A 13,848-nucleotide genomic window follows, 5' to 3' on the forward strand; every position below is an offset into this window, starting at 1 on the left:
CTGGAGCCCTCCCTGTGCCAGGTGCCATACGAACCACCTCAGCTAACAAGCAGGTGTAGTCTCCAACTGCATGGAGCTTCCCTGCTCATGGATTTCTATGGACACAGATGGGAAGCAGCAGGATGGGGTAGGCAGAGGGCATCACAGAAGCCTGGATATAAAGGGCCTGGCTGGGGAGCCCTGATGGATTTTAAGCATAAGATTAACAAGATGAGGCTTGCATTTCAGAAAGAATGAGCCACAGTGAACTTGGAGGATGGACTGCAGAAGGTGGTCTGGAATCCAGGAGACTACCTAAGAAATTGCAGTGGCCCAAGCAAGGAATGGTTGGGTCCTAAGTTATGGCAATGCAGTAGAGAAAATGCAAAATCTAAGCTGGATGTAGAGACAGCCTTGCCAGACCCTGCTGGTTCATTGGACATGGGGGTGAAGAGTGGACAGCCACTCTGGGGGTCTGGCTTGAGCCTCTCATTATATGCCGATACTATTCCCTGGGACCTGAGTACAGGAGACCCAACTGGTGGGGGCAGAGAATCTGAGGAAGTTTGTTCCACTGGCACCTGCTGAGTGTCAGAGGACTGTGGGTCCCCCTGAAGTCATGCTCCTCAGGCAGTGGGATAAGTGTGGATCCCAGGAGAGAGCTTGGGGCTGGAAATGCAGATTGGCTTACAGATGATGTGAAACATTTGGAAATGGACAAGACAACCTGGGGATGGGGGGGAGGGGGGGCTGGGCAGTGCCCAGAGGAAGAAGAGACAAGATCCCTTTGCAACAAACACCAAGGGGTGTCCAGATTTGTTCTTTGATGCCAGAATCCCACTTGGCAAAAGTCAGATCATTAGCCATAGTGATGAATCATTGGTCCCCAAGAGGGCTTGATTGTGACAGGCTGTGGGGACTCTGGCCTGATGTTGCACTTCTTGGGTCTCACCAAACTCTAGTCTGAAGTCACTCATGTGCTTCTCTCCCTCTCATCTCTCCCCCAGGTGTTTACAAAATATGGGAAGTGTTACATGTTTAACTCAGGCGAGGATGGAAAACCTCTGCTCACCACGGTCAAGGGCGGGACAGGCAACGGGCTGGAGATCATGCTGGACATTCAGCAAGATGAGTACCTGCCCATCTGGGGAGAGACAGGTGAGCTGGGCACAGGGACCTGGGCTGTGGGTGATGGCAGATGGGTACAGGACTCTTAAAGCCTGGTTTGCTTCAGGTGGACTGTCTTGACCTGTGCTATGAGGGACTACTCTCTATTGGGGGGAGAAGGGAGGACATGACAACGTGCTAATGAAGGGTAAGGATGTCCCTGCGTGGACTGTGATGCTCAGGGTTTCCTCAGATTTCAGTAGGTGGGAGAGGGGCAGATGAAATAACACTGGAAATGGAAGGCAGGGAGGCTGAGGCAGGTGCTGGGAAGGAGGCATGGAGGAAGGTATGATTGGGCAGGTGGGCTGCTTGATTTCAGAAGAGGAAGATATGAAGACAGGGACCAGCCATCTTGACTATCCCAACCCAGCTGGGAGGCCCCCAGAAAGGAAAGCAGGGTCTTCCCGCTGGGGGGAGGGGGGAGGGGAGGTGGACGAGCTTGTAGGGTGGGAAAGCCAAAGGGCATGGACTCAGGGACCTGGCACCATGCTCGCATGAGCTCTTGGTGGGGGGAGGGGGGATCATGTGTACATGCCCCAGAGCTATTTCTTGTACTTGTTTATTCATTTATTTATTCAGCAAACTATTCATTAGCCATGTATACTGTGTCAGGCTTTGCACCACATTAAGGTGAAAGATCAGGTCCTTGATCACACAGTCTTGAGGAGGAGACATGATTACAGTCCAGTGTGACACGAGTGTACCCAGGCCAGGTAGACAGCGTCCTCTGCCTGAGGGGAGGGTGTTCAGGCATCATAGTGCCCCGGGCATCCATACAGAGTCTTGGGGACACCTGGGTGGCTCAGTCATTTGAGCATCTGACTCAGGTCATGATCTTGCAGTTTGTGAGTTCAAGCCCCATCTCAGGTTCTGTGCTGACAGCTCAGAGCCTGGAGCCTGCCTCAGATTCTATTTCTCCCTCTCTCTCTGCCCTTCCCCCACTCGGGCTCTGTCTCTCCCTCTCTCAGAAAAAATAAACATTAAAAAAAATATACATTTGAACAGAGTCTTGGCATTACCCCAGATTATACAGGTGGGTCCTCACAAGAGTGGTACAGGAAGGTCAGACAGAGGAGAAGGTGAGACAAGCAGATATCGGAGTGATGCAGCCAGGAAATCTAGGGATGCCTGCAGCTTCTAGAACTTCCCCAGATGGAGAAAGTGAAGAGGTGCCTGTGAGTGGGGCATGGTTGCAAACTAGGCCCAAAGTAAGAGTAATGCTGTGTTTGGGGCATAACAGGGAGGAAGTGGGCAGGGCGTCATGGATGGGCCTGGGGAAGGGCTCCTTGGAAGGGAGGAGGGGAGATAAGATTCCAGCAGGAAGGAGGCTGAGGTGGGTGGAGGCCAAGCAGCCCAGCCCCCACCTCAAGCCACTCCCACCCCGTGATTCCTGAAGCTAGGCCCTCAGATCCTGAGGTCCAGCCCTCACCGTGCCCAGGCTTTCCAAGCCTCTGGGGGCAGCCAGGGCTTCTACCCCGGAGGAGGACCCACGGCAGACTCCGAGCTGCCCCCACCACCACTCTCTCCTTCCCATGTCTGTCCCCCGAGCGCCCTTCGGGGAGAGGTGATTATGGCCACTTCCCCGACAGTGTGGTTGGCCCTCCCGTGCCTGCGACTGAGAAACAAAATGGCCCCCACACGTGTCACTCCAGCAGTGCCTTCTGGTGGCTCACCTCAGGCTCCAGGCCATCTGCTCTTGCCAAAGAGATGCTTAGTTGGCCCCATCCACTTTTCTAAACTCAGTACCTCTGCCCTCCAGCAAACAGAGGGAGGTTTGGGTTCGTGCCAAGCTCTGGCATACCTGGGAGCGCCCGGCAGAGCCTGGCTTTCCAGAACATTCCTGAGACCAGCCAGTGTCCTGTGACCATGGGGATCTGTAGACACCCCTAACAGCTGGGTCTTGATCCCCAGGAAGAGGTTCTGCCTTGCAGACACCGGGACATACTTGTTTATCAAGCCACCTGTGGAAAAGGAGAGAAAGGGAACAATAATAATGAGTCCTGGAGACCTCACACCCACAGCCTGACTGGAGGTTAGCTACATCCTTGCACATTAATGTTGGATTTCCTGCCCTGTTACCTTGGTTTAGGAGCAAAAGCAAATGTATACACACACACACTCACACTCACAATGCCAAGCACATATTACAGACACTTTCACACAGCACAGCCCCCCGTGGGGTCTGAGCACTGGCCACTGACAGAATGGGCTCCCACCACAGGGCCTACCCCAGGGGATCTGTGCTCTGCCTCCCGCAGACATGGATGGAAACAACAGGAAAGCTCTGAGACCACCTATTCCAGCCAATCCCCTTGTTCCTTGGAGGAGGAAGAACTGAGGCCCAGCAGGAAGCGATGGATGTAGTGGACATCACACAGTAAATTCATGCCCAAGCCAGGGCTGCACTGATCCAAGCATCTTGACTACCAGTTAGCCCTGGTGGACCATAATCGTCATGAAGGACCTGCTGTGTGTCTAACACCATGCAGGGCATGGTCAGGGATGCAGAAGACACCAGAGCCCCTGCCTTTCAGGGGTTTATCCTCTCACTGGGCAGCCACACTGGCACACAGAATGCTCAAGAGGACAGCCTCACTCCTGCCAGCAGCTTGAGCTATCTCTTAATGATCCACCGGCACTTCTCACTTAAACCACTGCCTCTGACGCTGGGGAAGGAGGCTCATGAAGAAGGAGGGGGTTAAAACAAGGGCTGGGGCTGGCAGAAACCAGTCAGAGGAGAGACTGGTCAGTGATATCCCATAGAACTTTCTGCAGCAGTGGAAATGCCCTCTATCTGCACTGTCCAATGCAGTAGCCACAACTGAGCATTTGAAATGTGGCTCATGGGAAAGAGGAACTGATGACCTGAATCCTTTCCAGGCCTCCTTGTTCAGGCTGAGATGTCATTGAATGATGAGCACCTGTTGGAGACTCTGGCTGCCTCAAAGCCACTTGTTTCCTGGGCTGGTGAGGAGTGAGCCTTGTGTGGTTAGGAGTGAGGGTACACACCTGCTGAAGGATGAGGGCTGGACTCTGGCAGGTGGCAGGTGAGGGATGCTTGTCCGCAGGGCCACCTGAGGAGGCATGGCCACATCTTGCTGCTTGGTGTTTGCCCCAAAGGAATGTGGGCAGGCCTCGTCCCACCATGGTCCTCAAGAGGGAGGCTGCCTTCTGGACCCTCCAAGCCCTGTGGTCCCACAAATGCCATCTGGCTTCGTTGGCATTCCTTCCTCTCCTCAATTCCCAAGTCTTTATGGGAGATATCTGGGTGATGAGAGATATCTGGGTGATGATAGAGAAGAAGGAATTAAAATATGGCTGTGAAGGAGTAGCCGCAGACAGCTTGATGACAGGCAGTGTACTAGGACAGGAAAATGATGCTATAGAGTGAGACCCAAGATGAAATCCCCAGCTCTTCCTTTACAAGCTATGTAACCGAAGACAAATAAATGGGCCTCAGTTTCCTCATTTGAAAAATAGGATCAATAACACAAATAAATCCATGTACATCACAGGATGGCTGAAGCAAGCACATGAGAGCTCTCTGCAGACTGTAGATAGTAGAAGGGTGATAATGATGACCATGGGGAGATTGTCGATCTGTCCTGGAGCCAGAGCCTCTTTCAAATAGTCCAGCCAAACCTGTAACATGGGTGAGTCCTGAAGCAGTTCAACATCTGGAAATCTCATTCTGCTCAAAGCGGAGCCTCTGCCACACCCTTGCCTTGCCACATGGATAGCTTCATCTCTCAGAAATATAAGGAAGTAGGGGCACCTGGACAGCCCAGTCGGTTAAGCGTCTGACTCCTGATTTCAGTTCAAGTCATGATCTCACAGTTCATGGGTTGGAGCCCCACACCAGGCTTTGTGCTGACATCACAGAGCCTGCTTGGGATTCTCTCTCCCTCTCTCTCCGCCCCTCCCCTGCTCGCTCGCTCTCTCTCATTTCCTCTCTCTCTCTCTCTCATAAATAATAAACCTAAAAAAAGAAGAAGAAACTTAAGGAAGCAGTGAGAGAACCACTCTTCTGGGTTTAATTCTGGCTGACTGGAAGGACCTTTGGTGCCTGAGTGAATTTGAAAAAGGCACCCCCTTAGAGTGGACCCAGCCCATGGGGCTCATGCTTAGTGAATAGAGGACTGTGAAAATTATCAAAAATGCCTTTTCCTCCAGGCTGACAATGCCCCACACCAGGATGCCCTCTTGGCCAAATATTATTCTGCAGGGCACCTTGGGAATATGCCATTTTAAAGGAAGCAGGCTTGGGGCACCAGGTTGGCTCAATAGGTTGAGCATCTGACTTCAGCTCAGGTCACAATCTCACAATTCATGAGTCTGAGCCCTGCATCAGGCTCGCTGCTGTCAGCACAGAGCCTGCTTCAGATCCTCTGTCCCCCTCTTTCTCTGCCCATCCACCACTTGTACTCTCTATCAAAATTAAACTTTTATTTTTTAAGAACGAGAGAGAGAGGAAGGAAGGAAGGAAGAGAGGGAGGGAGGAAGGAAGTAAAGAAGGCAAGCTCTGTCACACATGGATCGAAATGGTATGGACTCTCTGTAATGTCAGGATTGGGGATATTGCATGTTACAGAAAAACAAGGATTTGGATGCCCTGCTTACACAAAGTTAAATGCATTTATTCGTTGCAGGAATTCTTTAATACACTACATCATGAATCTCCAAGAAAGTAATATTGTACACAGCATTTATTTCCCAAATGCCTTTGACCATGGAAACCTTTCTCATGGAGGAGCTCACAAAATAGAAAAGGGACAGAAAAACCATCCTAGACCGTAGAAGTGCAGATTTCACGGCCAGCGTTTTCTAAAGGAAATTAAATTGAAGGCAGGTGGGAGGTTGTTAAAAATGAAACTCAGTGTAGACGCCTCTGAGTAACTTCAAAGATAAAAGAAATAGGCAGTGGGTTATCTAGGTTGCACATGAGAGAAACCAAATTCAAACAAGCTTAGGCATAAAAGGAATTGTATTGCCCCCGGAATCCAAGGCAAGCTTCAACAACCAAACAGCAGGAGAGCAAGGATGCAGCGTCAGAAACAACTAGAACCAAGGATTGGGGCCCCCTCCGGTCTCTCCTTCTCACACCTCTCTTCTCTCTGAGTTGCTTTATTCTCTCTCACTACAGATAGGTCTTTTCCACACATATATATTTTTTCACACATGGCTGCCAATAGTTTTATATTTTACACATCCTCTCACCAGCATGAGACTGTTCTGAGTCTCTCCCCAGGGTCTTATTTTAAAAAAAAGAAAAGAAAAGAAAAAACAAGGAAGGGAATCATTGGCCCATTGGTCATTCAGGTTCCATGTCTGGACCAATCAGTGTTGACCAGGGGACTGAGTTAACAGAAGGACCCAAGAGTCCCAAGGAAGCTGGATGGATGGCAGCCAGGGAAGGAGTTCCCAAGAGAGAGTCCTGTGAATGGCCATTCTGGGGGAGGGAGGGCTGAGTTCAAGGATTGAGGATGGGTTACCTCTGAGGAAACCAGAATCCGTGTACAGGGAGCTCTCAAATAAACTCAAGCTCTAGATAGTTATGCTCAAAAGTTGGAAAGACCCCACATAAGGCCCCTCTCTTTCTCATCCCCTTCTAGTCTTCATTTATCCTCTACAAAGTACACTTTTTATTGAATATAATCTGCCTTGATTTCCCCCAAATCCTAGTATGGTAGAAGAATGAACCTGATATTGTATTTTTGAGTAAAGGAATTATTTTGAGAGTCTATGCTCTAATAGAGGTAAATATCTGGTTCCTTATTATCCACCACCAGCCTCATCACCTCCTACTCTGTCCCCTTGTTCACTTGGCTCCAGCCACACTGGCTTCTCTGGGACACCTTGAGCACTCTAGGAACACTCTTATTTGAGGGCATCTGCATTCTCCACCCCTTCTGCCTAGAACCCTCTTTGCTCAGACCCACATGGCTAATTGCCTCACCTCTGCCAAGTCTTTGCTCAGATATCACTGTCTCAATGAGGGCTACCCTGCCAGCTCACCCAACTCGTCACCCCTGTTTATCTGCTCTGCTTGTCCTTTTCTCCATGACATGTGTCCCCTTCAAATACACCATGTGATTCATTTTTTTTTCTTGTCTATCCCCTTTCCCTAAAACATGGTCCAAGAAGTCAGGGATCTTGGACTGTCTGGCTCACTGATGTCTACCAGGGCAATAAATATTTATTAATATATTTGCTGAGAGGGAAAATATGTTATAACTGTGCACACCAATGGGACAAGGGTGAGAGAGAAACTGGCCTTAAAGAGTGGCTGCTATGTGCCATGAACATTCTATCCCACAAATTATTTCAGCCACCCTACTAACAAGGTGTTACAATCCCCATTGAAAGATAAAGAAACTGGGGCTCAGAGGGGTTGAGCAAGCTTCCCAGGAACACACATCTCATTAAGTGGCTGAACCAAGCTAAAAACCCATGTATGAACTGAAAAGCAATTCTCTTTTCACTACATGCCTTTAATGTTAAAAATGTGATTGCAAAAAGGACTGCCATGAAAATAGCTCAGGAAAAAAAAATGGTTCAGGTGACATCTCTGAAGAGAGAATGGCATGTAATGATAGGCCTGTTAAGCTCCTTTTCTATCCCCCCCTTTTCTTTTCAATAGCAGAATCCTTGAATTCAACAAAAGCTTTAGCACAGCCCCAGTATATAAAACAGATAAAAAGTAGAGCTGCTCCAGTGCACCTGGAAACGGGGACTTCAGTGGGATTGCCCCATGCTTAATATAGCCATTCCTGAGGAACACTAGGGCTCCAAGGAACCCAGTTTGAAAAGCCTCGGATGGAAGATGGATGTAGCCAGGATGAAAAATGGTGTCTGTTGGTTCTGCGGCTGTGTACATCCCAAAGACCAATTCCAAACATCTGTCTCCCTTCTCCCCGACAGTGAAAGGAGCTCTTGCTAAGTCTGCTGAACTCCAGAACTTTGGAGAAATGGACAGTCTAGATTCCTGGTTGAACATGGTGGATTGAACATAACTGTTTTTGGAGGCTCCCTCCGTACACCCCTCATAAATGGCAATCATGGATTTTTTTTTAAGTATAAACCCACAATGACAGAGAGGATGAGAAAGAAGGCGACAGTCAATGTCAGTAAGTTTTTGGAAGATGGAAAGCAGATGGTAATTAACTTGGTGTGTGGCAGACAAGGCTGAGAGATAAGAATCTGCACTGAGAAGCCAACCAAAGCCATACAGCTGGCAGCATGGAACCACCAGGAAGGGTCAGGAATGGGAGGCATGGACACTGCTGAAGACAGGGATAAGAGGTGGGGCTAAAACTAAGAGGATTAGTTAAAAGTCTGTAAAAGGAGCTCTTTCTCTCAGACATCTTCCCATCACCCAAAGAAGCTAGCCAAGTACCTCTTCCCACCCCAGCACAGAACAAGATGAAACAGCCTGGTGCTGGGCACGGGGAAACTAGGCAAAGCTGAGACATGGGTAAAGTACCCTACAGAAACCAGGGGGATGAGGTGAAGTCCTGCTTACTGAGTAATGAGACCCCCAGCCACACTAAGCCTACCCCACCAGCCAAACCGAAGTCTGGGACTATAATCCCCTGCAGGAGAGACAAACAGACTCAAGAGAAAAGATCCACAGAGAATGACAGTAAGGAGTCCCCAGTTACAAGGCCTTGGTTAGATACCCCCAGAATGAAGTCCCTTAATAAGTTGTCCAACACCCAGGAATGACTGTGCAGCTTTTAAGTACCTTGTACTTAGCAGTAAACAGCCAGAAAGCCAAGCTTTTGGGGGAAGCCATTAACAGGAACCAACACCAGCCAAACAAAAAAGAAACTTCGAGGAAATAGAGATAATGATTAATGGGACAAGCTCTAGAGCCAGAGCAGAGCGTGGGTTCAAATCCCAGCTATACAACTTCCCAGCTGTGTGATCTTGGGCAAGTTACTTAACCTCTCTGAGCCTCAGTTCCATTACCTCTAAAATAAAACTAATATTGGGGGTATCTCGGTGGCTCCATCAGTTAACTGACCTCAGCTCAGGTCTTGATCTCAGGGTCGTCAGTTCAAGCCTCACATTGGGCTCTATCATGGGCATGAAGCCTACTTTTAAAAAAAAGAGAGAGAGTATTATTATATACTCTGTAAGGTTGTTGGGAAGATTGAAATGAGTTAATATGTATGAAGTACTAAGAAAAGTGCCTGAAAAAATATTGGGCACTATGTAAGTGTTTGATAAATACAAAATAAATGCAGGGAGCAGAAGGAAACATCAAACCACTTTTAAAAAATTCTCAGGAGATGAGAGACGATATTGCATCCATAAGACAAGCCATTAAAATAGGATGCTATTAAAAAGTAACATGCAAAGGAAACGTCTTTTTTTAACTCCTGGAAATTAAAATACGATTACAAAAAAAAAAAAAAATAGAAGGGTTGGAATTGAGAAATCTCCTGAAAAGTAAAACAAACAGACAAACAAAATGAAAATGGGAGAGAAAAAATATATGACAACGAGATGGTAAATCCAGGAAGTCCAACATGCTATTAGCAGGAGTTCTAGAATAACAAACCAGAGGGAACGGAGAAGAGGACCTTGCCAAAGAAGTAAGAGAAGTTCCCGGCTGAGGCACATGATTTTCCATAGCTAAAGAATGCACCAAATCCTGTCTGCAATAAGTGGAGAAACAACGAGACCAAGATGCACCTTAATGGAGAGAAAGAGAAAACCTTAAAATTTTCCGGAGAGGAAAAACAAATCACATACGTAAGATCTAGAATCGGAGGTGCACCTGGGTGGCTCAGTCGGTTAAGCGTCCGACTTCGGCTCAGGTCATGATCTCACAGTTCGTGGGTTCGAGCCCCGCGTCGGGCTCTGTGCTGACAGCTAGCTCAGAGCCTGGAGCCTGTTTCAGATTCTGTATCTCCCTCTCTCTCTGACCCTCCCCTGCTCATGCTGTCTCTCATTCTCTCTCTCTCAGAAATAAATTAAAAAACAATTTAAAAAATTAAAAAAAATCTAGAATCGGAATGACCTGGGACTTATCAGCAGATGCAATTGATTGAAGATGTTGGGCAGAAAGAGGGGCTGATGAGAAATCCTTCTTTTCTAAGGTAGAATTTTCTACCCAGCAAGCTACAGCTGAAACGTGAGGGTAGAATTTGGTTTCAAATATATTCCAAATACATATATCATAATTAATATACAAATTACATTTGTATGTTCATACAGTAAAACCTTAGACTGTGAGTAACATGTTCTGTGAGCGTTCCACAGATGGACGAAGATCTCTAATATATTTTAACTTGATAAATGAGCGATGTCTGCAATGTGATTAGGATGTAACGAGCCAGCGGCTCTTGAAATTTGCTTTGATATATGAGTGCTTTGGATTACAGGTATGTTTCCAGAAAGAATTATGCTCACAAACCCAGGTTTTACTATATAATTAATATATAAATTATATATTAATATATAAAATATACTTTTTTGGTGAGAACATTTAATTCTACTCTCTTAGCAGATTTCAATGATCTGATACAGTATCAACAACGGCAGTTACCGTGTCGTATTACATCCTCTGACCTTGTTCATCTTGGAAGTTTGTAGCCCTTTACCAACCTCTGCCTATTTCTTCCATCCCTACCCCTGGCAACCACTTTTCTCCTCTGTTTCTAGGAGTTTGACATTTTTTTTCTTTTTTGCCATTTCTGTGATAGATACTTAGCAAGCCAAACCAACCAACCAACAAAAAGAAAGGAAAAAAAAAAAACAGGAAAAACCAGAGAGTTTCACAAGAAAAAGATCAAAACTCATTATATACTACAAGGCTAGGGTGTGGGCACTATTTACCTAATTCTGTAAAAGCTGGAGACTGGCTTAGCCAAAATGTCATGTAATCCTACAGGAGCATGGAAGGAAAGGAAATACAGCAAGCCATCTCATGGAAAAGTCTACATCCTAATTCGGTATATAATACCTAGAAGTTTTTAAAACCAAGAAATACCTTTCAAGCAAGTGACATCCATGGAAAAATTAAGGTAAATATGAGACGAAACAGCTCAAGAAGTTGAAAGCAGTTGTCTCTGAAAACTGGGGCTCAGGGGTTGGAGAGAGAGAGAGCCCAAAACTTCTGTTTTTTATTAAAAGCCTTGCGGTATCATTTGGCTTTTAAAATTATGTACATATATTGCTTTGATAAAAATTAAAATTAAATGTGAAATAATCATAACTTCTCCGCATAGCTGGAAGGCCTCAGCAGCTATCAAGGGTAACACATTTCCTATCTTCCATCACAAATGGGACATAGCAAGAGTGGATGCAGATGGTTGCTATGGTTTCTCTGACATCTCTGCTCCCAGGAAGCACTCTTGTCATGGTGCCTGGTGCTGAGGACCTTCCCAGGAGGAGAGGTTCTGGCTTGAATCCTAAGAGTCTGGAACACAGGGACATGCAGCAGCCAGCTGGGATTCTGGGCTCACTCTCAGAGTGGCCTTTGAGTTTGATGGGGTGGCGATGGGGGGCTGCCCACAGGTACCAAGGACTCAAGAGAAATGAAGTCACAAGTCAGAAGTACCACTGGAGGCAAGCATCCATTAAGCAGTCAGAAGCCTGACTTTTATCATTCTGAGAAGATCTGCTTAATGCACATGCTGACTGCTGTGCGGAAAACATATGTCAGAAGACCCAACCAGGCAGGCAACAGTCTGAGGGCAAAATCTAGACTAAACAGACCCACCTCAGAGCTCATGTCCTCCTATTCAGTAAATTGCCAAGACTACCTACTAGGAGCCAGACCCTCAGGGATACAGATGAATGGCCCAGTCCAGGTTTTCGAAGAGTTCACAATCCAGGGGCTATCTCAAGGGGTCCTATTATGTACTATATGGAAATGCATTGATCCAACAGCGCTCACATAAAGCACCTGCAGAATGCCAGGCTTCTGCAATCTGAGGAGGCATGTAAACAATTAAATGTCATGAAATGCTCCTAAGGATAGAAGGATCAGATGATGGGTTCCAGAAGGGAGGAAAAGGGCATGTCAGAGGAGGCTTCGGAGAGAAGGTGACCTTTGGCCCTCGTCTCGGGCATGTCTGCCGGGTGGCTAGGTAGAGTGTGGGAGTTAGAGAGGGTGTGTGTCATGAGTAGGTGAGAGGTCAAGGCCAAGAACACTCCAGTGTATCCTGGGGTATCTGAATTTAAGGCTGAGGCCAGGAGCTGGACAGGGAGGCAGAGACCAGACTACCACGGTCTGGTATGTTCTGCAAACACATCAGTGTTCTCCTGTGAGTCCTTCTACCCAGAGTGGTCATCCAACAGCAGCACCAGCATCCCCTGGGAGCTTGTCAGAAATGTGGAATCTCAGAGCCCACCCCAAATCTGCATCGTAAGAGGATCCTTGGCTGATTCACTTTTTAGTATGAGAAGCTCTGATCTAGACCAGTTTCCTACCCTTTAGAAGTATAGGATGCCCTTTTCACAACCAGATACATCTCAGACATCACTTCCAATGAATGCTACATGCATTTTAGATCCATCAATTGAGAAAATATTCAATAACAAAAAGTCACACTTTGAGTGACTTTGACTCCTGTAATTACATCACAATCTATATATGTGATCTGTTCGGCAATCTGGTTGTACCTAGCTTCCGCCACCAGCACATGCAAACAGAATTTTTATAAGTAGAATCTTAATCATCCACCAACCTCCTCTTTAATTTTGGAAACATGGCACTCCCTGATGGCTTTTCAAGGGTGGTGTCTCCTGCATGCATGTGTCTCCTGGTTGCCCACCCAGACTCATCAGCCTTCTTGGCAAATAATTTATAGTCTCTGAGCCTGAATCCACTAGAGAAACTTATTATTTAAAGAATCTTTGGGAAAACCTTTTAGCAATGAGACTAGACCCAACTCCACACTGGTGCTTTCACTGATGTATGTTTTGTAAATATTCTATTTAACAGGAATGTGTCCAGTGAAGCCACTCTTCTCTGTTGCATATCTAAGACCCAACATTAACCCCTCCTTCCCCAACATGGGCACATCACTCTACAATATATAAGGTGCTTCACCTGCCTTCTGTCCTCTGATCCTCATACACTCTTATGACTTAGAGCAGTTCTAGTCGTTTAACAGATTAACCCATTTAACAGATGTGGTAAGTAAGCAAGTCTCTGAGATTCTGAGTGGCTTTCCGATGACCTCAAGGCTAAGAAGTATTGAGACTAGCACTTGAATCATATCTCTGATTTGGTCCTTGGTTCTTTCCACCAAGAGTTAGTATTCCTGTACAATGAAAACAGGAAAAGAGAAGAACACTTGGCTCAACAGAGGGAAACATTTTTGCCAAAGCACGTCTTAATCGTCTTTGAGGCTCTGCAGGAAAGGGCTGAGGTTTGCAGCCTTCACCAAACTGTTGTGGCCACTTGATAATGCTGTGAGTGAGAACCTCACTACCTCATCCTGCTTCCCTGAACAGACATAATTGCAGCCCATCCAGCTTGAGGATGCAGTGCTGATTTTCTTCCTCCAGAGCTGGTCTAGCCTCAAAATGTCATCTGTGAGCAATGGAACATGAGCGTGCCTGTCTCCATTCTGGGTTTGGATTTGCTCACCTAGGCATGCTGCACAACTGGGCCTGTCAGGGGAGGGATGGGCATGAGACACAAGACACCCTTGGCCTGATTTTAGCCAGGCAGCAATTTGG

General features: G+C 46.9%; 1 protein-coding gene across 1 annotated transcript in view; it reads left to right on the forward strand.

Annotated features, from left to right (window-relative positions):
* Positions 1-13,848, forward strand: part of ASIC2 (acid sensing ion channel subunit 2) — a 265,054-nt gene that overhangs the window by 174,727 nt on the left and 76,479 nt on the right. Inside the window, exon 2 of the mRNA XM_039253921.1 lies at positions 987-1,137. Coding sequence (XP_039109852.1) covers positions 987-1,137 — 151 coding nt within the window. The remainder of the gene's footprint in view (positions 1-986; positions 1,138-13,848) is intronic.

The sequence above is a fragment of the Hyaena hyaena genome, unplaced genomic scaffold, assembly GCF_003009895.1.
Source record: "Hyaena hyaena isolate Hyena2069 unplaced genomic scaffold, ASM300989v1 scaffold_10, whole genome shotgun sequence".
NCBI classification, from domain to species: Eukaryota; Metazoa; Chordata; class Mammalia; order Carnivora; family Hyaenidae; genus Hyaena; species Hyaena hyaena.